Source organism: Enhydra lutris, unplaced genomic scaffold (genome assembly GCF_002288905.1).
Source record: "Enhydra lutris kenyoni isolate GAN:26980312 unplaced genomic scaffold, ASM228890v2 scaffoldscaffold147, whole genome shotgun sequence".
NCBI classification, from domain to species: domain Eukaryota; kingdom Metazoa; phylum Chordata; class Mammalia; order Carnivora; family Mustelidae; genus Enhydra; species Enhydra lutris.
Window position 1 is genome coordinate 113,080 of NW_019154231.1, and position 27,238 is coordinate 140,317.

General features: G+C 49.0%; 1 protein-coding gene and 1 pseudogene across 1 annotated transcript; one reads left to right on the forward strand and one right to left on the reverse strand.

Moving 5' to 3' along the window:
- Positions 1-460: 460 nt before the first annotated feature.
- On the reverse strand, positions 461-4,698 carry LOC111140060 (CDC42 effector protein 5). Its single transcript, XM_022492441.1, has 3 exons — positions 4,611-4,698; positions 4,243-4,358; positions 461-990 (listed from the first exon to the last, which is right to left on the reverse strand). Exon 3 carries the CDS (start codon positions 988-990, stop codon positions 529-531), a length of 462 nt encoding a protein of 153 aa, XP_022348149.1. The 5' UTR covers positions 4,243-4,358; positions 4,611-4,698; the 3' UTR covers positions 461-528.
- Positions 4,699-15,791: 11,093 nt separating this feature from the next.
- LOC111140040 lies at positions 15,792-21,649 on the forward strand (annotated as a pseudogene).
- Positions 21,650-27,238: the final 5,589 nt, after the last annotated feature.

Here is a 27,238-nt window from a genome sequence, read left to right on the forward strand (position 1 = left end):
GCCAGGAGTCAGTCTCACGGAGCCACTGCACTCGGCCCCCGGGAGCGAGTCAGGCCGGGCCTCCGGGAGCGAGTCAGGCCGGGTCCCCGGGAGCAAGTTAGGTGGCCCCTGCGGGACGAGACAGAGGGTCCCCTGGAGCGAGTCAGGCCGCGCCCTGAGCTGGTCTGGAGGGCCAGGCTCCGTCAAAGTTGATGAGTGAATGCGGCTGTCAGAGCGGCCACGTTGGGACGCCGCCTCCGAAAGGGGCACCGTGTACTCACGGCCCCCGGAGTTAAAGGGGCCACATCCCACCACTCCAGGCCAGCCGTCCGATCTCGACCTCGGTTAAGTCTCTGCGCGGAACCGAGCCACAGGTGACACACCTGGCCTTTAAAGGGGCCAGGACCCATCACCGACCCCCCTTGCCCACCCCTCCGGCCTTCCCCTCCCACGTGCAAAGTGAAGAGACCGAACTCGCGCAGAGACCTTAGCCGTTTATGTATAAAGAAGTGGGATGCCGGACCGTAAACGCATCGGGAACGCGGGTGCCTACAGGCCGATGACGTCGTCCAGCTCGAGGTCCGCGTTGGAGCGGCAGTGGGCCCTGGGGTGCTGTGCCCCGGTGCTGGGGTCCAAATCGGGCTTGGCGGCAGCGGCCCCCGGGCGCTCCGCGTCCATGACGCCCAGCACCGCGTCCAGCATGGAGGGCCCCAAATCCAGGTGGAAGGACAGCAGCGGGTCGGCGGGCGCGGGCGCGCGGAGGGCAGGCGGCGGGGGCTGCGGCACAGCGGGCGGCGGCGCGGAGCGCGGGGCCCCGGCGGGGGGCGCTCGGGGCTCGGGGGGCGGCCCCCCGCCGTGACGGCTCAGGAACGAAGTGTCCCCGAAGGCGTCGCCGCCGCGCCCCACGTGCAGCGTGTGCCGGAAGTCGCCGAGCGGCGCGGAGATGGACAGGGCGCCGCGCTCAGGCCGCTTCTTGGGCTGCGCGGGGCCCAGCTGCTTCAGCACCGGCATCTGAGGGGTGGGGGTGGGGGGTAAGAGCGGGTCAGCGCTGCCACCGCCGGCGGGAGCCCCCCCCCCCCCGCAGCCCTCGTCCCCACCCTGGGCCTAGGCAGCGGTTCAGAGGACGCTCTCCCAAATGACAGGTCAGGTCTGCCCGTGGCCACCGCGCCAGGCTGATTCCACTAAACGAATATTCCCGTCTTCCCACAGGCAACATGCATCTCCAAATCTGAGCGTTTCCTAAGCTTGGCAGAGGAACTGCAGCTTCTCCGAGGCCGAGATTGCCCGGGCCCTTCCCTGAAGACAGGGCTGACTTTGTCCACCAAGTGCCCCAGGCACCGTGCCTAGCGCCCCCCACCCCCACTTCTAGAGGCTCCAGAAAATGTTACCATGCTTTACTTTAAAATGACAGATGTCAGCCAATCTGTCTTTACACCAGCACAGCTGTAAAAGATAAATAAATACGGATGCACGGAAGCTTTGCCTAGGGCACAGGTCGTAATGCAGGTCAGCCTAAAACCTCAAATTCAGGTTCAGGGTGGGCCCGGGGATCTATATACTTGCACAGCATTTTGTAATTCGAGTTATTTGATTTTGAAAGAGATAATATAATGTCTTACATTTTCACAAGTTTCTCTAAAAATAGCAAGAATGGCGTAAATTTGAAACTGGCAGCTAGTACCGTATGAACTCGGTTCGCTGTTGCCTCATTGCTGCCCTGGATTCTACGGTAAATACGGTAAATTGCCAACCTTTGCCTATATCCTGGAACCTGGTTGTTTTTATGGAACTTCTGGGAAGGCCTTTGGTGACCCTGTACTTTTGTTTTAACAATCACTGTTGTCCTAATAATAATAATAACTTGGTTTGAATCAAAGCCCCACCCTTGGTTTGCCAGCTGTATGATTGGGATAAATTATGTGATTTCTCTATGTTTCCTCTCTGTAAATGGGATAAAATAACACTACCTTCCTTGCGGGGCACATAGAAAAATCTCAATTAGAGAAAATTATATTTGTAATAGTGCCAGCTAATTAGTAATTCTAGTGCTGGGGGGGAGAGGTGTCCTCATATAACTGTAGAACAAGACTTGGTAAAATCCTATGAATCAGTCAAAGCAGCCACCATTATTCTTTTAGTAACTATCACCCCAGGAAATATCAGTGATAATGCAGAGAAAAATGAAAGCTAAGAGGATTTAAAGTAATTATAGCTGGATGTGTTCTGAGGACCGCCCTGTAAAGACACACACACACACACACACACACACCATTTATTTCTCTGGGAAAACCAGTCTCGATTTACCACCTCTGTAGTGTTTCTCAAACTTCTCTGACCTCTGCCTAGATGAATAAATATATTTTAATTGCAACGGGGCACGCCATCGCCTCTCCTCCCCACACCACCCCCAAGGAAAACAAACATTTTATGAAACAAGACTTACAACATGCTAGGCACTCAGATATTTTCGATTCTAATCTATTTTATTTTTTTAAAATGCTTACCTCTGCTCAGTAATAAATCTCGATCCACAGTTTTAAAAAACCAAATAGCGATGACAACAAAAAACTTCTCCCCACGCTAGCGGTGGCTGTCCTTACTCTGCAGTGAGTTGTGGGGGGAAAGAGCGCACAACTCAGACAAATGCCTTGGTTTCCATCTGGCTGTGTGTGTGTGTGTCTGGTTTTGGGCATTTTTGACCTCATTTCCTCTTCTCAAAAATGGAACATAGGAATATAGGATGTTCCTATAAAACTTCGTAGTCTCCTTGCAAGATTGGTGGGATGTTGCCAGCAAAGTCTTGGCAGAGCTCAGGACACAGTCAAAGTTCAATGAAATGCTCAGTAGCCATCTGGGATCATTCTCCCATGTCCCAGAGAAGGACACACTCAGAGAGGGTATGTGACTTGCCCAAGGTCACAAAGCCAGCTCTGCGGGACTCCAGAGCCCAGACTTACCACTTCCACCCCCTGCTGCCCCTTGAACGGACCCCTCCCCAGACAGCTCTCTGCCACTGGCTCTTCTCCCTGCCCATGCCCTACTTGGTCCCTCATCCCAACGCTCTGTTGTCCTATCAGCCAACACCACTACCATTTTCCAGTTCCTGGCCAAACACACCTGTCATTTCCTTTCTGTGGGAACCTGAACTTACTTCCTCAACCTTAAGCCTCAGTTTAGTCCACTGAAAAACAGAAATCAGAGTGCCTCTTTGCTAGGGGTTTTGTGAAGTATATTCACGGTGCTGATGTTATATTTCCTAAGCGGGAACCCAAGTGTGTTACTCAAACAAACTCACTCAATCCTCAGAACAGCTCCATGAGCTCTACAAAGGTGGTGGCCAAGGTGTAGAGGTGGAGTAAGTTGCCCAGGGTCACACAGCAACAAATGTTAGGGGCTGGATTTGGAAACCAGGCAGAGACACTAAACCTGAGGAGAGTCTGAAGATGATATCCTATTGCTCATAGCCCCCCACGGATAGGATGGGTGGGTGTGCATCCCCATGGAAACAATGTTTCCATATGCTTTAAAGGCCAGGGATTTTCTACACCCCTGACTATGTTTATTTGCCTTTCTTTTCCTCTTTTTCCATCCCAGACAGAGAATAATGAGTTAGAAATCCTTTCCGAGTAAGACCTCTTCTTGCTAGCTCTGAGGGCGTCGGGCAAGTCACTCCACTTTTCGGAGCCTCCAGCGTCAGGGTCCTCTTAAATAAAAGGCTCCAACCTCCCTCAAGCAGAGTTGTGTGCTTGAAGCAATGAGGTCATGCTAGGAAAAAAAGCCGTCAGCCACCCAGGGCTCCCACAGAGGGCTGTTTGTTGTTCGCCACAAACGCGCAAGAGGCAGAGCGTGCAGGAGCGAGGTTGGGACCCCGAGGGGCCCGGGCCCCGCGACTAGAGGCTCCGCGCAGCCGCCCTCCTGCCGCCCCCTTCCAGCCTCCCTCTCAGCAGGCCCACCGCTCCAGCTGCGGGAGTGGAGGGCACAGCTGGTTCACCTCTGTCCTCTCTGGCCCCAGCCCCGCCGAGACGGAAATAACCGCCTGCTCCACGCCCTGCCCGACCGGTTCTCGGGTCCGGGGGTAGGCAGCGAGGCGGGAGGGGCCAGGCCCGGGAATGGGAGACCCCCCGCCCCGTGGGCTCGCCGCGCTTGCTCGGGCCACGTGGCTGCCGCCCTGACTTGAGCGCCCGCGCCCCCTTTGCCCGTCTGTCCCGCGTCCCTCCGGACCTGACCTGGGACCCCGAGGCCCGGCTCCCCGCGACCCCTTACCTCTTGGTCCTCGCTGAGAGGGGCAGGCGCGCTCTCAGGCTCAGGCTGGGGGACCCGCTCTCCTTTTCGAGGTCCAGGCCCGCGCCTTCTTCCTTCTTCCTCCCGACGGTTCTCACCTGGCAAAGGAAGCGTCATGCGGACCCCGGAGTGGGGGATGGGGCAGGTGTCCAGGACCCAGGCGTTCGGGTCCACAGTGCCCCCTCAGGACCTCTCCTCTCTCAGGTCCCAGGAGTCCTGCCTCCTACCTTTCTTACTCCTCAGACCCAGGAGTCCCAAGCCCCCCTCCTTCAGGCCCTGGGGTCCAGGCCTCAGACCCAGGAGTCCGAGCCCTACCCCTGGCAGCCCCTGGCACCGGGTCCCTTCTTTACCTGCACCGGGGACCGAGGTGTCAGCCCCTCTCGGGGGCCATAGTAGGAACCCAAACAGGCTGCGGAGTCACCGTCCAGGCCAGCTCAGTCCGTCTGGGGCAGAGAGGGTTAAGTCACAGGCCCCTCCCAGCCTTCCTGATTCCTACCCCCCCCCCCCCCCAAAGTTTGCCTCTAGGATTTAAAGGACTCCAAAGCGGTGGTGGAAAAGCTGAGGCCTCCGGGCAGAGGGTAGAGTGTGGGGGCGGTGAGAGGCCCGACTGGGTGTGCACAGAGGACACGCAGAGGGGTGGGGGATGGCCAGGGCGCGCCCCCAGCCTGGCCCCTCCCCCTGCCCAGCTTGGAATTTCCTGAAGCTGGGGAAGTCTGGTTGTTTAGAAGAGTAATTTCTTCCAGATTGCAGCAGTTGGAGGAGAGAGTGTAGAGGGAGGATGGAAGAGAGGGAGGGAGAAAGAGAGACAGAGAGAGTTTAAGAGAGATAACGAAACAGACAAGGTCCCTGAGTCCTCAAGAGGATGGAGGTAGTGTTGGGGTGGGGTCAGGAGGCAGCTCTAACCCTGCTTTGGAGGGTTTCCTGGATGAACATCCCTGCCCAAAGTGGCTGGTAGAAAGGTCATTACAGGACTCCCAGCGCCTGTGTCTTTTGATGACAAGAGAGTCTCAGATCTGAGTGTTGGGAAGATGGGTCCCAGGCCAGAGCGAGGGAGCGCTTTCCTTGGGAGGAGAGCAGAGTCCCCAGGGCGGAGGCTGGCTGGGAGGAGCAGTGTGGAGATGGAGGCCCAGGGCGGAGACTCGGTGGGGGGCGAGGGCGGGGCTGGGGCTGGGGCTGTGGGGCGGCCGAAGAGAGTCAGTTTCACAGATCCCAAGGAGTGCAGCTTGAACACAAACTCCAAGAAGTGGCAGGCTAGAGGGCGGAAGGAAGAAAGCCGGGAGCAGGCTGGGAGGCGGGGCGGAGCAAAGGGCACTAACGTCTCTGAGGTCTCTAAGGTGGAGTTCTTTTTGCCTGGAGAGGTCAGCTCAAAAGCCACTGGAGGCTGTGGCGTGCTGAATCAGGCAGGGTAAGGGACAGGATAACAGGGTCAGATACCGGTGCTAGAAAGTTCCTTCTGGGATTCACGAGTGGGATGGACTGATGGGAGCGAGGCTGCAGTTCAAACCCAGAGCAAAATGTAAAGGGTGTGTGTTGGGAGAGGAGGGGAATTACAGAAAACTCAGTAACCAAGATAAATAATATATTTAAATACAGATTTTTGTTAACTATTTTTACGGAGGTTAAAGTCACATAACATAAAAGGAACCATTTAAAAGCGGGGTTTGGTACATCTCCAGTGCTGTGCAACCACACCTCTATCTAGCTCCCAAACATTTGCATCCCCCCTCCCCCCACCCAGAGGAAGCCCCTTACTCATAACCAGTTCGTCCCTCTTTCCCCTCCCCCTGCTCCTGACAGCCCCCACTCTGCCTTCCAGCTCCGTGGGTTTGCTTGTTCTGAATGTTTCGTATACATGGAATCCTAGATATGTGGCCTTCCGTGTTTGGCGTCTCTCACTGAGTGTGACGTCCTCCAGGTTCACCCACATCATAGCACGGTCGGTGTTTCATGGTTTTCATGGCCCAATAATATTCCATGACATGCATAGACCACATCTTGTTTAGGGTAAATAAGATTTTTAATGCACTATTTTAAGGATGGATGCAGGAAAAATCCATAATGAACAAAAAAAAAAAATCAAAAACTTCAAATAAACAGGGTGCCTGGGTGGCTCAGTTGGTTAAGCGTCTGCCTTCAGCTCAGGTCATAATCGTGGAGTCCAGGGATGGAGCCCCGTGTGGGGCTCCCTGCTCAGTGGGGAGTCTGCTTCCCCACCTCTCCCTCTGTGCTCTCTCTCAAATAAAATAAATAGATAAATTTATTTATTTTAATCTTAATTTTATTTCAATAACTTTTAATAAATCTTAACAATTTATTTATTTTAATCTTAATCTTTTTAATCTTAAAAAGAAACTTCAGATAAAGACAGGATCAGGGTTGTGATAAACTTTATTGGATTGCTGGGGACATAAAGGAAAAATCCGTCACACTAATGGCATCTTCATTTAAATTTTTGATGTTTTGTTCATCATGGATGGGTTAGTAATTCTTTTTGTTGTATTTACTCATTTGTTGTGTCATATTGTTGTCAATCTTTGTTACTGACTCATTGATGTTGCTTTAATTTTATTTTATTATTATTATTATTTTTTTTTTTTTTTGCATCACCCTCCTACCCTTCTTCCTGGCCCTGGCCGGGAGGCTGTGAGACTGGGTGTAGGGATCCTGGGGAGGGGCCTAAGTTGGAGCAGGGGCCACAGGGATAGAGAGGAAGGTGCAAACAGAAGGGATTCAGGTCGGCTTACTTGGACTTGAGAGCCAGGACAGACAGGATTTCCTGGAGAAGGAGGAGCCAAGGATGAGAGGATTGGTTTCCCATTGCTGGTGTAAGGAATCTCCACAGCCCGTGTGGTTGACAACCACCCACATTTTTTATGCCACAGTTTCTGCAGGTCAGAGTCTGGGTGGGACATTAGGTCTGCCGGGGCTAAAGTCAAGATATCAGCAGGGCTGTGCCCTTTACTTGGAACAACCCTCTTCCAAGCTCTTTGGGGGCATTGGGTGAATTCAGTTCCTTGTGGCCATAGGCCTGTGGTCCCTTGCTTCTGCTGGCCCAGCTGGGGGCTGGTGTGTGGAAGCTGCCTGCGTCCCTCTGGTGCTTTCGGTGCTACTCGCCCCTGCTGGCGGTGAGTCAGATCCTTCTGACTTCCCATTCTGCTCCATTTCCCTCCTGCCTCTAGCCAGAGAGAGTTCTTTGCTTTTAAGGGCACATGTGATTAGATTGGGCCCACCTGGGTAACACAGGTGTACCGATCAGGGTTCTCCAGGGAACCAGAACTTACTCTAAGTGTATATACATACACGTATTAAGACATATGTATTATTGGGGCGCCTGGGTGGCTCAGTGGTTAAAGCCTCTGCCTTCGGCTCAGGTCATGATCTCAGGGTCCTGGGATCGAGTCCCGCATTGGGCTCTCTGCTCAGCAGGGAGCCTGCCTCCTCCTCCTGTTTCTCTCTGCCTGCCTTTCTGCCTAATTGTGATATGTTGGTCAAATAAATAAAAAAAAATCTTTTAAAAAAAAGACATATGTATTATTAAAATATATAATTAGGATACCTATATAGTTAAGATATATAAAAATACTAATTTTTATCGATTACCAAGTAATACATATCTACATATCCCTGGTCATTCATATATATATATATATATAAATTATGTATATTACATACATAATTGGATTCTGTGCTTGTAGGGGCTGGCTAGCCACAAATCCATAGGGCAGTGTGGAAACTCTATCGGGCAGGAGCAGATGCTGCAGTCTTGAAGCAGAATTTCTTCTTCCCCAGAAAAACCTTTGTTTTACTCAACTGATTGGATGAGGCCCACCCATGCTCTCAAGTGTAATCTCCTTTAGTTAGAATCAAGTGATTGTAGGTATCAACCACATCTAAGAAATGCTTCCACCAGCAACAATTGGGTTGGTGTTTAAGTCAATAAACGGACCCTGTAGCTGGGCCAAGTAAGATTCACCACCACACCAGGAGAATCTATTTTAAGGTCTGCAAGATATTTTAATCCTATCTGCAAAGTCCCTTTGCTATGTGATCAACATAGTTATATGTTTCAGGCATTCATGGACATCTTTAGAGGTGCATTCTGTCTACCCCACAACCCTCAGAGAGTAGGTCTTGGGCAATTGTGGAGCCAAAACCAAGGTGCACAACATGGGGTCAGGGGGAGCAGACCAATGAGACAGGCTGGGGATTAAAGCCAGGAGAGTTGGAAGCCTGGCCGGCCTTGTGGGCAACTGACCTGCCCAGTCCCTTGGGGCCCCCTGCTCCAAAAGGCTCTGCACTTGGTTTAATGATTTACTGTGACCATCTTGAAATTGTTAATGATGGGTGAACAAGGGACGCTACATTTTCACTTGTAACACACCCCAACTGATTGTGTAGGTGATTCCTGGATGGAAATGCAGCAAGAGAAGAGGCCTGGGACAAAGCGTCTGAGAACGGTGACATTGAAGGGATAGCAAGAAGGAAAGGAATTTGGAAAGGTCCTGGGCGGCAGCCAGAGGAGACAGGCTCCAGGAGGTCAGGGAGATAGCACAGTTCCTCCCTGCAGTTTCAAAAACAGGTCAACTATGATAACAAGTTTCACTGGATTTAGTAACAACCCAGAGACAGCTGTGGTCTGGGTGAGCTGCAGGGGACTGGCACTGGAAGCCAGACTGGGGTGGGTGGGGGAGGCAGGGGAGAGGAGGTGAAGACCCCGGGGGGTCTGGCAGTGATAGGAAGGAAGGAGAAATAGGGTATCTGGAGGCAGAGATAAGGGTCAGAGAAAGAGTTCTGTTTCTTTGGTTGGTTTGGATACATTTGGTATCTTTTTGTTGTGGCTGTTTTTTATTTTTAATGTAATTTTTAGTTACACAGATAATACATGAGTATACCCTGTTTGTAAAGAGAGAGAAGGAGAGAAATAAACCTTGACAAGTAAGGTTTTGATGATCTCCTCCAATCCAATCTCCATCTCATGTATCCCCCTGAAATTAGTTTGGGGTGTACATCTCCCAAATTGGCTGGGTCCTTGCAAACACACAGACCAGCATTTTCCACCTGTTTGCTATTGCCATTTGGGGCCGGATCATTCTTTGTCATGGGTGGGTTGGCTGTGTGTTTGGAATGTTCAGCCACATCCCTGGCCTCCACCCACTGGAGGCCAGTAGCTCCCCTCCCCGCCCCCCAGCATGGTCGACCAACAGTATTTCCAAATGTCCCTGGTCGGTGGATATTGCCCCTTTCTGAGACCTGCTGATGGAGATGGTGCTCCAAGAAAACATTTTAAATGCACAAATGAACTCCTACTGGATGATTTGGAGCTACTGCTGTTTTCTTTCCCACTTAGCCGTTTCTTTTGGGAATCATTGATTGTTACCGCAGACAGATTTTGTTTTACTTTATTTATTTTAGGTGATCTCTACACCCAACACGGGACTCAGACGCACAACCCCAAGATCAAGAGTCATATGCTCTACCGACTGAGCCAGTGAGGTGCCCCTACATAAAAGCTTTTTTTTCTCAAAAGATTTTATTTATTTATTTGACAGACAGAGATCATAAGCAGGCAGAGAGGCAGGCAGAGAGAGAGAGAAGCAGGCTCCCTGCTGAGCAGAAAGCCCTATGCAGGGCTTGATCTCAGGACCCTGGGATCATGACCCGAGCCGAAGGCAGAGGCCTAACCACTGAGCCACCCAGGCGCCCAAAGATTTTTTTTTAATTAATTTTTAAACATGGTTGGATAACTTAGCTACTGCAGCTATTAAGGTGTGCAGGTGGGATTTGAATTCAGGCAGGCCAACCCTGACAGAGAAGGAGGATGGAATATACAAGAGAGGCATGTTCTGTGATGGAGGGGACCCCCCCCCTGGAATAAGGAAGACAGGGATCTGCCCAGTGGGACTTTCTGGAAAGATGAGAATGTCTTATTATCTGCGCTGTACACTATGGTAGCCCCATGTGGTGGCTGAGCACTTGAAATGTGGCTAACAGAACTGAAGAACTGAAATTTAAATTTACTTAATTGACTTAGAAGGAAATTGCCAGTAGTGGCTGGTACTGGCTGTTCCAGGTCCAGAGCACATGGAGGGGAGTTAGCCCAGGGCAGGGGTGCTGCTTCTTGAAAGAGCAGGTGGAAGGTGGAGGGGTGACTGCAGCCTAGGTCATCTTATGAAGGGGTAAGGTAGGGGTGGGCAGGTGCTGGGGAGCCTCCCCGCTCAGGCCTGGATCCTGGCACCAAGGGGGCTGGGGTGGACAGGCAAGGTGTTCGTTCAGCTGTGCTAGACAGGAAGGGGAAGCGGGCTCAGATCTGAGCCCCAGAACTGGTGGACAACATCTATGGAGCCCTTGCTGTGTGCCAAGCCTTGTTCTAAGTACTTCTCAAATATGATCTCATGTAGTCCTCACATCACCCTCAAAGTATGTGCTATTATTATGTTCACCGAACAGATGAGGAAATGGAGGCCAGGATAGTAGGGGTCATAAGGTGCAGTGACCAATGCACAGGCTATGGGATGTGAATGGGGGAGGCTGAGGGACGGGGTGACCCAGAGTCAGGTTTTGCCATCAGAAAGGTTTTCCAATACCCAATAGTACTTCAAAACCCTCCCATCTAGGTTCAGAGGGAGAGGAGAAAGACCCAGAGAGGAGAGGGACAGGGACAGAGATAGAGAGGCAGAGACACACACAAAGAGGGAGAGAAATTTATGGAGAGAGGAGGCTTTGGAAAGATGGTGACAGAGAGAGAGGGAAGGATGGAAGAGGGAGTGAGGGCCATGCCAGCAGAGGGAGCCCCAGGAGAACAATTGCACTGAGACTGTGACCTGCAGCCAGTCTGCCTGCTTTCCAGGACAGCTGAGCTCAGTCGCTGGGGTTCCCTCTCATGAGTCTCAACGCCTTCCTCTTTCTGCTGAGCCATCTCACCATGCCCCATGCAACCAAGACCATTTACAGTTCCTTCCTCCTCTGCCCCAACCCACCAGGAAAAGTTCCTGGGAGGCTACTGCAGGTTCTGTGAGAGAGAGGAGCAACTTTTCTGGTACAGGTGGCAAAGGTGAGGAAGGAGGGAAAGGCCAAAAGGTGATCCTTGCAAACTCCTGGCCAAAGTGCTGTGAGACCTGGTCTTCCCTCTAGGGTGGAGGAGGGGATTCCTAAGGTCCTTCTCTTCTTGATGCTAAATGTGGGCAGGTGGGATTGTGGCAAAAGCCCATTTGTTGGCATCAGACAGGTGTGGCTGCATGTCCCACTTCCACCAACTCTTGCCCTGTGGCCCCAGGCTGATCACTTTCAGCTCTTAGTTCCAGTGTCTTCACCTGTGTCAGCTATCAGCAATCTTCACAGTAATCCACAAAAGCAGCTCCCATTCCTGAGCACAGGCAGTTTTTCAGGCTGTGTCTTGGCACATAGCGACTGGAGTGATGATGATGATGATGATGATGGTAATAATGGTAGTAACAGCTCCCATTCTTGCATGACTGCTAACTATACGTCAGGCACTTTACGCCACACATCACACATAGAAATGGTTTAGTTTCTTACCAAAACCCTATGAAGTAGGTCCTAGCATTATCCTCATTCTATAAATGACAACACAGAGACATGAGGGTGGCTTCCCCTAAGTCACAGCATAGTTAATGAGACAGAGCAATGATCAAATCCTGGGCTGCCTGGCCCCAAATCCTGCCCTCATACCTAAACTTTTTGCCTCCTGTGAAAAGCAGAGTATAATAATAATAATCTCTCACCATCAATCTTCCAAACATTCCTATGAAGCAGGAACCATAATCACTGCAGTCTTACAGAAAATCAAAATGAGCCTCAAAGAAGTGAGATGATATTCCCAAGGACACAGGGCTAACAAGAGGCAGCTCTAGGTTTTGAAGCCAGTTTGATGTGCCCCCAAATCTGATATCTTTTGGTCATACCCAATAGCTGGTACCCTGAACTTGGTTTGGTAAGATATGTTCTGAGGCAGATAGGGAGAGCTAACATTATATGGCACCTCGAGCTGTCCCAGTGGCTGGCATGTTGGGTGTGGGGCCAACATCCTGAGCTTCCAAATTCTATCTCCATTCAGGATGCACAGATTGCCAGGGGAGTTTGAATTAATGTCAACTACAGACATCCCCCTGTATTTTTCCAATTTACCTTCACGCTCCAACTGAGTATTTTCTTTTCTTTTTTTTTTTAAAGATTTTTAAAAATTTATTTATCAGAGAAAGAGAGAGAGCATGAGCAAGCGCAGAAGCAGGCAGAGAGGCAGGCAGAGGCAGAGAGAGAAGCAGGCTCCCTGCCGAGCAAGGAGCCCGATGCGATGCGGCACTCGATCCCAGGACGCTGAGATCATGACCAGAGCCAAAGGCAGCAGCTTAACCAACTAAGCCACCCAGTCGTCCCTGACTGAGTATTTTCTATTTGACTCCTGCGTGGAGGCTATATAGGACCAACCATGGGGCCTCACTGAGGCAAACTTGCCAACCAAGATATGAGAATAGGGTAACTTTGTTGCTCCCATAGACTCTGGCCGTGGTGCTGAAATGGATGGTACAGCCAAGTACCAATCAGCACCATGGACAGCAACACAGAGCCCACCCTCCTGGAGTGGGGTCCCCATGGATGAAATGGGGATGGTGTCTATACACAGGTCCAGGGGTGTTAGGGACACCCAAAAAAGACAATTTTGCAGGAGGCAGGGAAGCTCAACATGTAGATGAGGATGACCTTGACCACAGAACGCTGTCATCTGGGGAACTTAATTTCTTTTCTATTGTACACTGAGAGACAGCAAACATCAAAGCACACTGGACTTGGTTTGGTCATAATGTCCTTTCTGGATACAAGTGTATAGTGTGACTGTGATAAAAATCCACACTCAAAATGTCAGGGCTGTGCTGCTCGCTTTACAAACAAACATTACATCTTTGCTTTTTTCCCTATTGGTGTAAAGTTCATAAATGTAAAATTGACCACTCACCATTTAAAAAGTGTACAATTCAGTGGCATCTGGAACACTTAAAATCTTGTGCAACCATCACGTCTAACTAGTTCCAAGGTATTTTCACCCCCAAATTAAACCCTGTACCCATTGTATCATCTAGAGGACCAGATGCTTTTTCCCTGAAATCCACCAAAGGCATGCTTGCACACGTGGACTTCCATGGCACCCTCTCATGGTTTGTAGCATGTCCTGCTGAGCCCCTACCCTCTCCCCAAGGTCCTGCTCAGCTGCTAAGTACCTCCTGCTCCCTCTGGCATCACCTCCCCACCTGGACAAGGTCACCTAAGCAAGGGTCACTGACTGGGAGGTGGTCAATGCCAACACCTATATCTATAGGGCTGAGTTTCAGCAGAGCGTCACCACCCTTTCCTCCTGCTTCTTCAGGAATCAAGGGTGGTTGCTTTCACATAGAAATAGAACTGCCTTTCTGGGGAGAGTGGCCCTGACCCCAGGCCCCAGTTTCCCTACAGCAGGTGGGGGAACACTCTCTCTGGGAGCCACATGGCCTCTGAACCCACAGGGTTGCTTCCTGGGCTGTGTCCATGGCAGAGCTCATAGGTCTGGCCTTCTGTTTCTTTGAGGCTGGGGAACACGGAGGTCAGGGCATCAGACGTGCAATTTCAGGCCAAGAATCATAGAGATCATAGAGCACGTGGGCCTTGATGCCCGGAGGGATGGCGGACATAGAAAGCTTGATTCTCTTGTCCTGGAAAAACAGTGGCAACAGAGGCTGGGTCTGCCCTGGGCTTGTGCACCAGGTCTGAGGAGAGCCCCACATCTATGCCCCTGGTCCAGGAACACACCACAGACCCCTTTCCCTATAATTCCTTGCCTTGCTGACCCCAGGATCCCCTAGGCAGTCCCTTCCTCAGGACTTGAGCTCTGCCTGGGAACTCTCATTTCTCTCTTTGACTATGACCAAACGTTTTATCCAGAACTTCTTTGCATTTGGAGCAGAGGGGGCCTCTGAACATGGGCCTGGTCTGCTACCTTGACTATGAAGTCTGACCCCATAGTTATTGTCTTTTTAAAATTCATACTGGGGCACCTGGATAGTTCAGTCAATTAAGCATCTGCCTTTGATTCAGGTCATGGTCCCAGGGTCCTGGGATCAAGCCCCACATTGGGCTCCCTACTTATCAGGAAGCCTGCTTCTCCCTCTCCCATTCCCCTTGCTTGTGTTCCCTCTCTCTCTGAGTCGCTTTCTGTCAAATAAATAAATAAAATATTTTTAAAAATAAATAAAATAAAATAAAATTTATATTGGTAAAAACAATTAACAGGAGATCAACCCTCTTAACAAATTCCCAAGTCTATAATCCAGTATCATTACCTGAAGGCACAATGTTGCACAGCAGGTACTTAGGGCTTGCTCATCTTGTAGAGCCGAAGGTCTACACCTGTGGAACATCGTCTCCCTACCTCCCCTCACCCTGAGCCTTGGCAGCCATCATGCTACTCTCTGCTTCTATGTGTCTGACATTTTAAATTCCTCACGCCAGTGGATTTTTGCAGTATCTGTCCCTCTGTGACTGGCTTAGTTCACTTAATACTGTGTCCTCAGCATCCATCCATGTTGTTACAAATGCTAGATTACCTCCTTCTTAAGAATATTTCCGGAATAATACCCCATGGTAGGTGGGTACCACATGTACTTTATCCTTCCAACCACTGATGGGCACTTAGGTTGTTTCCATGTCTTGGCCACTGTGAATAATGCTGCAATGAACAATAGAGTGCTAATTTTCCTTTGAGATTCTAATTCAGTCCTTTTGGATCAATACCCAAGGGTAGGATTGTGGGATCATATGGCAGTCCTATTATTAATACTTCGTAGAGCCTCCATACTGTTTTCCAGCAGTGGCACCATTTTGCCTTCCCACCAACAGTGTACATAGGCTCCAATTTTTCTGTATCCTCTTCAGTATTTTTTGTCTTTGTGTGTGTGTGTTTTTGAGAATAGTCATCCTAATAGATGTGCAGTGATATCTCCCTGTTGTTTTGATTTGCATTTCCCTGACGATGAGTAATGGTGAGTGCATAATCAATCCTTAAGGATACCCCATAAGAATGGGTACAAGGTTTTTATTTTTTAATATACAGCTTATAATTCTCTACTGCTATATATTTTCATATTTCTGTGCATTTCTCTTTTTCAGATAAGTAACTGTGGGATCCGTTACTGAATGGCTGTCTTCTGATAATCTGAGCCCTCACTGTGACTACATCTTCTCGTTCACAGATGAATGTTCAGGGCCTGGAAAAAAATCTGAGGGTTCAAATGGACATTGGCTGGGTGAAGGGCTGGCAGAAAGACATCCCCATAAATGGAAATCTTGAGAAAGGAAGTGGTATTCCCTTGGGCACACCCAGGTTGTAGTGGCCAACAGAGCCGACTCAGGACTGGAAATGTCCCCACCCTCTTCAGGAAGAAGGTCACGCCTGGTAAATGGAAGGTTGGGCACACCACAGATCAGGTCTCACTTGTCTGCAGGGAAGCAGGCGTCCTCTGGAGCCCCTTCCTCTGAGCCCGACGATGGGAAAGCCCCCTGCTGCCTGCATCCTGTCCAGGCATCTGTCTGTGCAGGCTTGTCCAGTGGGAGGCAGCACCATGACCATCACCTTTATGGTCCTTCTCTGCCTTGGTGAGTTTTCAGAAGGATGGGGATAGACACCTGTGTGGGAGAGGGGAGCCCTCTCAAAGCCAGGCTGTGTTCTCTCAGGAGACCTCATGAACTTGGGGTGCTTAGAAAAGGTGGGGATCTGCTCAGGAGTCAGTGGCCTTTCACTGGGATCTCTCTTCCAGGACTGTGTCTGAGCCAGATGACGCATGTGCAGGCAGGTGAGCCTATCCCCAGGGGTCCCAGGTCCCACCTCCTCCTTGGGCACAATATAGGACCCCCCGCCCTGCCAGGACATCTGGAGGATAGAGGAGAGGAATCTTAAACTGAACAATAAAAACGTGTTCAAGGGGCCCCAGGGCAGAGAACCAGGGGAAACTGAGACATAGAGAATACCAGGACTGCAACTCTGACTCTATTCCAGAGATGCTGCCCATACCCATCATCTGGGCAGAGTCAGATCCTGTGGTGGCCCAGGGGAAGCCTGTGAGCATCTGGTGCCAGGGATCTCAGAATGCTGACCAGTACTGCCTGTACCGGAAAGGGTTCCCAGAGCCCTTGAGGAGGGAGTTTCCCCTGGAACCCAGCAACAAGGTTAAGTTCCCATTCCCACACATGACCTACCACCTTGCTGGTCACTACTCCTGCTTGTATCACAGACAAACAAGCTGGTCAGTGCCCAGCAAGCCTCTGGACTTGGTGGTCACAGGTGAGCCAGTGTTTCTGTCTGCACAGGTGAGGTGGCTGTGCCCCAGGAGGGACCTTCCTTTCTATAGCACAGTCCCATCGACCATTGGGGGTGGTGTTCCTCTCCCTCCCCAACCCCCCCACAACATGAGATCTCCCTTCTTCACAAACTTCTGAGTGCCCAGCACAGTATTGTTATAGGCACAGGGTTGCACAGCAGATCTCCAGAACTGAACCGTCTTGCAAAACTGAAACTCTGTATACATGACCCTCCCTCTTCCCCTCCTTTCAGCCCCTGGCAACCACCATTCTACTCTCTGCCTCTACGAATCTGACCATCTTTAGGTTCCTCATAGACGCAGAATCATGCAGTACTCGTCCCTCTCTGCCTACCCTATTTCACTTAACGTGATTTCCTCAGGCGCCCCCTCCCCGCCCTTCTAACACACCAGGCTTGTTCTCTTCTAGGAATGTTCAACAAACCCAGCCTCTCAGCCCTGCCCAGCCCCATCGTGCCTCAGGAGGGAGCGTGACCCTCCAGTGTGGCTCATGGCAGGAATTTGACTGGGTCGTTCTGTGCGGCGAAGAAGGAGAGGGCCACCCCAGGCACTTGGACTCACAGCACCAAGCTGACGGGTGGCTCCAAGCGCTCTTCACTGTGGACCACTTGAGCCCAAGTCACAGGCAGACATACAGGTGCTATGGTTATTTCTCGAGCTTCCCCTATGTGTGGTCTGCCTCCAGCCACGTTTTGGAGCTCCTGATCTCAGGTGAGGAATTCAGGGCATGACTCTAAAACTCCTTGGTTCTCCAGACCTGTGAGAGGAGCATCATTCCAGGTGGGGCACTGGGGACGATGAGGTTGGGGCAAGAGAGCTCAGGATGCTGGGAGCCAGCAGTGGGAGGCCTGTTGGAGGAGCAGGAGAAACCTGACCCTCTTGGAAACCAGAACCACCTTTTCTCCCAGGTGTCTAGGAAACCATCCCTGTCAGTCTTGCCAGGGCCCGTGGTGGCTCCTGGGCAGAGCCTGACCCTCCAGTGTCGCTCTGATGTTGGCTATGACAGATTCGCTCTGTCCAAGGAGGGGACACCTGACCTGGCCCGGCGGCTTGGCTGGCAGCCCCAGGCTGGACTCTCTGGGTCAGACTTCCCCCTGGGCCCTGTGAGACCCTCCCACGGGGGCCGGTACACGGGCTACGGCGGACACACCCTCTCCTCCGAGTGGTCGGCCCCCAGTGACCCCCTGGACATCCTGGTCGCAGGTAGGAGCCATATCCCAGCCCACACTCCCACTTTTCCTGGGCTGGCATCTCAGGCACTTGTTGGAAGTGCGGGCGGGGAGCACAGGCAGAGAGAGGCGCCAGGGCGGGAAGCGCGAATTTAAGACAACTGGACAGAGAAGCGCTTGGGTGGGGCGCCTGCGGAGCCGCCCCTAACACCCGACTCTCCTCGCAATCCAGCTCCCACAGGGGCCACCTCCCACCCTGTCTGCGCAGCCGGGCCCCGCCGTGGCCGCAGGAGAGAATGTGACCCTGCGGTGTCAGAGTGCCAGCTTCTTTGATGCGTTCCTTCGTCCAAGGAGGGGGAGGCTGGGCCGCCCCTGCACCGCAGGTCTCAGCACCAAGGTGGGGAATTTCAGGCGGACTTTCCCTTGCGCACCGTGACTCTGGACCGCGGCGGGACTTACAGGTGCTACGGATCACTGAGCAGCACCCCTTTCCTGCTGTCGCACCCCAGCGACCCCCTGGAGCTCGTGGTCACAGGTGAGGGGCTCTCTGAATGTCTTCCTCCCCATCCCCTCTGTCTCGTGTCTGGAAGTCCTCCCAGCAGGCGCCTCTCTGGAGGCAACTTGTCCTTCCGTCCTCTGCCCCACACCTCCTACTGGTGCGTGGGATCCCACTGGGCCGGGATCCACGCGTGAATGCAGCATCTCTGAAAAAGCCAGAAGCCAGGAGTGCATTCGCATGGTGCATCCCGGAAACTGTTCACAAATGGGGTACAAAAAGAGTAGTTACCTTGCAGTCTCTGCTACCGCTTGCTCAAACCCCAAATCAACCCCACCACACTCGGCTACCTTTTCCCCCCAAACATTCAGGGAGACCCTACAAACATCTTCTGTGAGTGGACAAACATCAGCATCTTGTAGACACAGTTCTGACCAGCTCTGTTTTGTTTTTTTGTTTTTTTTTAATGAAAGGATACATTCTAAAGAATTACCTGGTATCAGTAATATAAATCTCTTTTAGACTTTTTAATGGTTGTATGGTAGTTTCTCGCTTGAATGTGTCAGGATAAATGTATCCAATACCCTATACTTTGGCAGTTCGTTTGTTCCCAGGCTTTTGATATTTCAAAGTAACCTATGATGAATATCCTTGCACATACCGATGCACAGGGGTATGCAGAAGCAATCACTCCTTCAATCTTGGTTAAATTCTTAGAACAGAATAGCTTAGGCAAAGGACGTGGACATTCATCGTGTGATAAATATTGGCACTCTCTCTTCCTATGCCTCACTGTCACCCTTCCGTGTTGACTTAAAATCCTCTTCCAAATGTCACGTTGGCTGTGACCCTATACAAACACCCCATTAACACTTTTGTAATTTTAAAAAAGTGTTTGATCAGTCCTAAATGTATTACAGACTTTTCTATTTATAGCTCCACCTTATCTGATACACATTTCCCCCCTCCTTCTCCTCCTTCTTTTTCTTCTTCATTTGGTATGGAGCCCAATGCAGGGCTTGAACTCACAACCCTGAGATCAAGACCTGAGCTGAGATCAAGAGTCAGATGCTTAACCCACCGAGTCACCCAGGCACTCCACATTTTTCTTCTTCCTCTTCTTCCCCTTCTTCTACTACTACTTCTTCTTCTTCTCCTTCTCCTTCTTCTTTCTTAAGATTTTATTTATGTACTTGACAGAGATCACAAGTAGGCAGAGAGGCAGGCAGAGAGAGAGGGGAAGCAGGCTCCCTGCTCAGTAGAGAGCCCGATGCGGGGCTCGATCCCAGGACCCCGAGATCATGACCTGAGCTGAAGGCAGAGGCTTTAACCCACTGAGCCACCCAGGTGCCCCTCCACATTTTTCTTCTTAATAAGAACATTGATTATTATTTATTACCTTCACCAAGACACACTTGGGCATGCTGGTACCACATACCGATGTGTATTGTATACTTACAAGTGTCTCACCACATATGTCTTATTTACATACAGATATACATAGTATATAAAATACATTATATAATACATAATATGTATATCATATGTATTTATGTGTAGTACGTATTTCATACATTTTTATGTATAAACACATCCTATATCATACATGTCGATAATGTACATAAATACACACATATGTATGTAAGTACGACTATTATATTTCCAGACGGTCCATAACTAGTGGCTCTAGTGAATGAATGAATGTGTGAATGAATGAATGAATGAAATAACAAAAGAAAACCATTTGAAGGTTCTTTTGTTTTAAAGATTTTATTTATTTATTTGACAGACAGAGATCACAAGTAGGCAGGGGAGGGGAAGCAGGCTCCCTGCTGAGCAGAGAGCCTGATGCGGGGCTCAGTCCCAGGACCCTGAAGACCATGACCCAAGCTGAAGGCAGAAGCCTAACCCACTTAGCCACCCAGGTGCTGTGAAGGTTCTTAACATAGGTGTAAGATGAGACTGACTGGGCTGAGGCTGAGGAGAGACTGTTAGCCTGGGGTGACCACCCCTTCGTGTTTTGACCCTCAGGAATCCATGGGTGCCCGCCTCCCATCCGTAAATCCAGGATTCCCCGCTGAGGGTTAACTCGGGACTCTCTTCCCCAGGAAATCAAGCTCAGGGTGGGCTGTTGCTTAGTCTGATGAGAGAGCAAGAAGGACATGAGGGATTTCCAAACAGGTGCAGTGTCCGCTCATGGCATGGAGTGTGGCTGAGCCCTTTTTTGTCATCAAGACCCCAAAGCAAAGTCTAAATGCAAAGAAGTTGGAGACAAGGGGGTTCACACCTCACCTGTGGCTGCAGGAGGGATCACTGTGAGGACGAGCTTGTTCCTCAGGACAGGAGAAGGGAGAATTGATCATTCAGATCCTCAGGGGAATGCTGGGCTGAGCAGCCCCAACTACTCATGTTCTCTGCTTTCCTCTCAGGGGTTCCTGCTGCTGTCACCTCATCACTGCAGACCCCAGACTCCACAAGTGGTGAGTATTAGGACATAGGCATCCTGGGGTGCATATGACCTGTTCAAGGGGAGAGGAGACCTAGATCTCCCCTCTGCGTGCAGTGGTAGGCGTGACCTGTCCTGCCCTGCATGACCTCTCTGCCCCATTGTCCCTAGCCCCACGCCCAGATCACACGCTGGAGAACCTCATCCGAATGGGTCTGTCTGCACTGGTGCTGGTGGTGCTAGTGGTGTTGGTGTTTCAGGCACGGCACAGCCAGACAGGTTCCCAAGGTGAAACCAAGAGGTAAACAGAGGATGACGCTGCACATGCTTTGGGGTTTGAGAATCTTAGAACAGAATCACACATACACAGAAGGTTGCATTAACCCAGAAGATTCTGAAGTGGTCCATGAACTGTGTGAACTCTGTGCTGAAAACCTAAAGGCAATGAAGCTGTGTTGTCTGTGCAGGAGGCAAGGACAAGGCTGGGAGAGCTCCCCGGAGGAGGGTCCTCTACCATGAACCCTGCCCCCTGCCTTGCTGTCTCCTTAGTGTCTGGCTTCTCTTATTCCCTCACCCTGATGACATGAGGCTTTATCCACATGAACGTTTGTGTCCATAACTCCACTCATTTTTTTTGGTTCTGCTCCAACACTGTGTATCACAAAAGTCTTTTTACCACATGCACACTGATGTGAGTTTCCAGTTGGTGCCTCCAGCTCTAAGTGCAGAGACTCAGGTAATGCGGTTGAGCAACTGTTTCGATGGATTGAAATTTATATCCAGCCTGGAAGGTGCAAGCCCAGAATGACATCCCAACCCCTGTCTGGATTCTGCTGGCTTCTCTCTCTTCACCAGGTGCTTCCTGCATGGCTCCTCCCCCAGCATCAGCACCTGGAATCAGCACTCTCCCGAGTGAGCCTCTGGTCCTTTCCCGTGTGACTGTTAGTGATGATGGCTCTTTCAGGGCTGTGGTGCCAATTAAATGAGATTGTGAATTCCAAGATGATAGACAGATGTTTGCTGTTTGTTTTGATTTCAATATTAATTTCTGGGGAGCAGGTGGCATCCCACAGACCTCTGGTAGGTGTGTAAATTGCTCCAGCCAGTTTGGTAGGGGGTAGTGTGGATTTCCTGGTTTGGGGGAAAAGATATGCAGCTATGATCAGGCAGTCCGGCACCTAGAGGTTTGCCCTGGAGAACCCTGTGCACATATACCCAAGGATATAAAGCACCATAGTCAGGGGAGAAGCATTGCTCCCACTAGCCAAAAACTGTAAACAACAAAATTCCACCAACTGAAGGATAAATGAGTATTTTGTGTTACTTTTATACAGTGGAATGCAATACAACAGTTAAAATGCATAAAGTAGGATGACAAACAGAAAAAAATACAACTTGATCTCACAAATACAACGATGAGTGAAAGAAGGAAGCCAAAAAGAATGTATGTGATACTATTGCATTATTAACAGGACACAACATAAATTATGTAAGAGTCATAAAAGGTACAAAAACCATGAAAAGGGGTGAAATGATTAATTTAAAATGATGGTCACCTGTAGAGAGGGTGCAACCGCAGGGTATGATCACAGTGAACATTACTATGGGAAACCATGTGGGAAATAGCAGATTGTCTGAATCCCCAACCCAGGCTCTGGTCTAGAGAGGAATCCAGTACCCTGGTTGTATGTTAACATCGGGTGAGATAGCCTTGTATGGGGTGGACGTCTGACTTTTTAAGTCTTATGGGAATGATCAATATTGCACAGGGGTTATGGGGCAAAGATGGTCAATCTGGACTTTGGGGTTTAATTCATTATCCATTGGGCCCAGTACAGTTAAGCAATGGGTGGGGATCAGGCATGGGATTTATTCTATTCTGATAAAATTTTTTCTTTGTCCCACTAAATTGCTAGTCTAAAGAGAACTATGTACACATGGAGAAAGGCAGAATCTAGCAAATTGTCAGAAAGACCTAACTGGGGGGGACAACTGACAATACTCCACAGACAATACTCTAATGCTGGCATTTTGGGGTCTCCCCACCATGTGACAGTAAACTCCCCAAATGGTCCACATTAACTAAATCCAATCAGAACACCAAGCAACTTGAAGTTAGAGCCGGGACTTTTCCTTCCCAATGTCATGTAAGTTACTACTGAAGATGAATCCCAGAATACCCATGTCCCCCAATTAAAATGGAAGTCAACCATTTATTTCAATTAGGTAGTGTTTTGAGTATCTCACAAAGGTTTGATTTTAATGGAACACACTCAGGAATCAGCTAAATTTTTTTTATTTCTTAGGATTTTTTATTTCTTCTCATGTGTGAAGATTCACCCATTTGAAGACCTTTGCTCAAAATAGTCTACAGTACTTCCTTCTTCCTCTTAACCCCACTTAATTTCTGTAATACCAATTCATTCTTGGCATGTAGCTGCAACTTACATAATTTAATTTTCCCTCATTGCCTTCAATCTGAAATCCATAAAGTAGGTTATATCTTTATCTTATGTTGTCCTGTTGCTTTAAAGCTTTCCTCCGTGGGACTAATCCTTGTCCCTATGTTAGACTTATTTGTGTAATTGGTTTATTATAAAGATTTTATTTATTTATTTGACAGAGATCACAAGTAGGTGGAGAGGCAGACAGACAGAGAGAGAGAGAGAGAGAGAGAGAGAGAGGAAGCAGGCTCCCTGCTGAACAGAGAGCCCAATGCGGGACTCGATCCTAGGACCCTGGGATCATGACCTGAACCGAAGGCAGAAGCTTTAACCCACTGAGCCACCCAGGCGCCCCATGTGTAATTGGTTTATTAATTGGGCTTTCCCAAAGACTCTAGACTTCGCATGAGGCCAGAGAATACATCTGCTTCGCTCAACGTTGTCTCTTCATTTCCTGGGGCAGTTGTGGGTTGACATGGTTAGAGATTTCTGAAATGTACAGGGGTAAGATTCCTGAATGGTGAATGAGTGAATAAAGGAGTAAGAAGTCTTGGGCTGGTTGTGGTAAGGAATCATAACACCGGGGGAAAAAAAAAACCTCATGGCATTTTCTAGTCTTTAAATTAGTGTGAGTGACTCTGAAAGCAGGATCTAAGACAAGAATATGACTGCAGGTGGTTTATTCGGAAGCAAGAGTGAGTGAGATGGGGAGAGGGGTTCCTGAAATAGGGATGCATTCTTAAGATCACTGCAGTAGGTCACGTGGATAAGACTCCCCCAGATCTCTAAGACAGAACAGAATACCACCCAGAATTTTCCTTCCAAACAATGAGACATTTGGGCATACACTTACAGGCTCCCATTCCCTATTGCTTTGAGTTTTCCTCCAGGAATTGTTAGATCCTTCAGTTTGGGGTTCAGTTTTCTTCTGATGAAGTCCTTATTCCAAATGTGGGGAGATGCATGGGCATCTTTGAGATGGGGTAAACACACACACACACACACACACACACACAAACACACACGGTTCTGAATTGTTCTGGTCTGTCAACGATATCTAAGAGGAAGTCAGCAGTCATCCAGAGGGAGATGAAATGGGGATGCTTTAAAACATAAATTCAGTGGATTTAATGCAATATCTGCTAATTTGACTCCTGGCCCTTCTGCAAGTTTCCTTTTTTTATGCCTTCATGTGTATTTTACTAGTATATAAAAAATTGATTTATCCCAGAACACTCAGGAATCACAGAAAAGTAGGAAGAAAGAAAAACCTAATAATCCCATAATCCAAATCAAACTGCATTAATCCTGGTGTTTTCCTGCTAGTCTTTTCTCTCCATGGGCATAATAAAAAATTAAGATCACCTGTAAATATATATCCCTTCATTCCCTTCTTTGCTCAGTAAGATCTGTTTCTTCTCAGATAATTGAACGTCCTTAACTCTGATTTTAACTAGCTGGGGGTGGTCTGTAACCAGAACTGGACTGACCATATCTTCACTGAAAGGTGGGTATTCACAGCATTTCCACTTTTCAGGGGTCATAAACAGTCACCTCAGGCAACACAGAGCTCACTTGTCATTGTCTCCTTTGCTTTGAGTGTCTTCAAAGACCCAGTCATTTGACCAAAGAAGCCAGAACCTGCTCCCACAAATGTAGGAAAGAAAGCCCTCAATTTCCACAGCGAACACACAAGTTAGCCTGGGGATAACCTTCAAGTTTGGCTTTGATCAAGCCTCTGCTTCTTTGCCTTCTGGACCACGAGGTGGAATGACTTCACTTTTGTTTTGAGCCCAGCTTCCTCTTTCCCCTCCATCTTCTGTTTCACTTCCGAAATCGGAAGCCCCTCTCATCCTTTTTAGGGAGAACGGAGCTGAACGGCGGCCTAGCAAAGACCACAATATCAGATCATTCCAGGTCATACCCGTTGGAACGGATAGTCAGCTGGAGCTAGAAGCTTGCTGGGCTCACTACAAGTAGGCATCTGAGGGCGGAAACAACACCCTGGCCAGTGAGGACAGCAGTCTGAGCGAAGCGGAAAGACAAGCAGGCGCTGGTTGCTTGCCTGCACCTTCAGCATGTGCTCAGGGGTGGCTGAGAGGACAGGAGAAACCTGGAGTGGAGGGGGCTGATTATGCTATAGGAAGAAACATCTAAGAATTTTCTGGAAGGCCAAGGTAAAGAAAGCATCATAGCCAAAGGGCCTCCTGCCTCAGCATGTCACTGGGTCCCCTCAGCTCTTTAAGAAGCTCTAAGAGGGAGCCTGGCTCATTCAGAGGAGCATGTGACTCGATCTTACGGTCATGAGTTTGAGCCCCAGTAGAGACTACAAAAGAAAAAAAAGAAAAGAAAAGAGAAAGAAACTACTTCTGGAAGTTCTGGCTTAGGAAAAAGCATTTATTCCTTTTGTTTTTCTTATCATTTTGTACTTTCGGATTCTTTTTTTTTTTTTTTTTTTTGTAACACCATTGACTCTCCAGATTAGACATATATTTACAATGCTTGCATTTCCACAAATTTTTCATTGTGCTCTGTGCTAGGAAAACAGGCCAGTTGCCAAGGAAAAACAAGGAGGGTATAAGGCTCAGAATGGGCCATAGGCACTTTTTTGTTTTTACTGAAATTTTGGCAATGCAAGACCTTATGCTCTTGTGGATTGTGGTGGTTCTACTCTGGTGGTGACATTGAGTGGAAAACAGAGCTGGAAATGCAGGATGAGCCAGTTCTTTGAAGACTTTGAGTAGCGGGAGAATTTGATTGTGTGGTCGTTAGGGAACTGGACAAACAGGGATGTGGGTGAGGAGGGCTGTGTCGTGAGTGAGAGTGCATGGCAAGAAAGCCCTAGGAATGCCATGATAAAAGCCACTCAGTGGTAAAAAATATCAAATACACTCAACGAATAAATCATTGAACATTATATCAAAAACTAATGGTGTACTATACCTTGGCTAAATGAATTTAAATAAATAAAAAATATCAAATGTGTTAGCTGTTACAAAATTAATTTCTAGGAACTAACAGCTCTCATACACACAAATAAAACCCAACCACTTTTATTGAAGAGATTGTCTTTTTTCCACTGTATATTTTTTCCTGCTTTGTTGAAGATTATTTGACCATAGAGTTGAGGGTCCATATCTGGTCTCTCTACTCTGTTCTACTGGTCTGTGTTTCTGTTTTTATGCCAGTATCATGCTGTCTTGGTGATCACAGCTTTGTAGTAAAGCTTGAAATCAGGGAACGTGATGCCCCCACTTTTGTTTTTCTTTTTCAATATTTCCTTTTTTAAAAAAAATTTCTTTTCAGAGTAACAGAATTCATTGTTTTTGCACCACACCCAGTGCTCCATGCAATACGTGCCCTCCCTAATACCCATCACCTTGTTACCCCAACCCCCCGCCCCTTCAAAACCCTCAGGTTGTTTTTCAGAATCCATATTCTCTCATGGTTCACCTCCCCTTCCAATTTCCCCCAACTCCCTTTTCCTCTCCATTTCCCCATGTCCTCCATGCTATTTGTTATGCTCCACAAATAAATGAAACCATATGATAACTGACTCTCTCTGCTTGACATATTTCACTCAGCATAGTCTCTTCCAGTCCCGTCCATGTTGCTACAAAAGTTGGGGATTCATCCATTCTGATGGAGGCCTAATACTCCATAGTGTATATGGACCACATCTTCCTTATCCATTCGTCCATTGAAGGGCATCTTGGTTCTTTCCACAGTTTGGCGACTGTGGCCATTGCTGCTATACACATTGGGGTACAGATGGCCCTTCTTTTTACTACATCTGTATCTTTGGGGTCAATACCCAGTGGTGCAATTACAAGGTCATAGGGAAGTTCTCTTTTTAATTTCTTGAGGAATCTCCACACTGTTTTCCAAAGTGGCTGCACCAATTTGCATTCCCACCAACAGTGTAAGAGGGTTCCCCTTTCTCCACATCCTCTGCAACACATGTTGTTTCCCGTCTTGCTAATTTTGGCCATTCTAACTGGTGTAAGGTGGTATGTCAATGTGGTTTTAATTTGAATCTCCCTGGTGGCTAGTGATGATGA

Bases quoted from the DNA above. Each gene is read 5' to 3' on its own strand.
- LOC111140060 (XM_022492441.1), bottom strand. From the start codon at position 990: ATGCCGGTGCTGAAGCAGCTGGGCCCCGCGCAGCCCAAGAAGCGGCCT.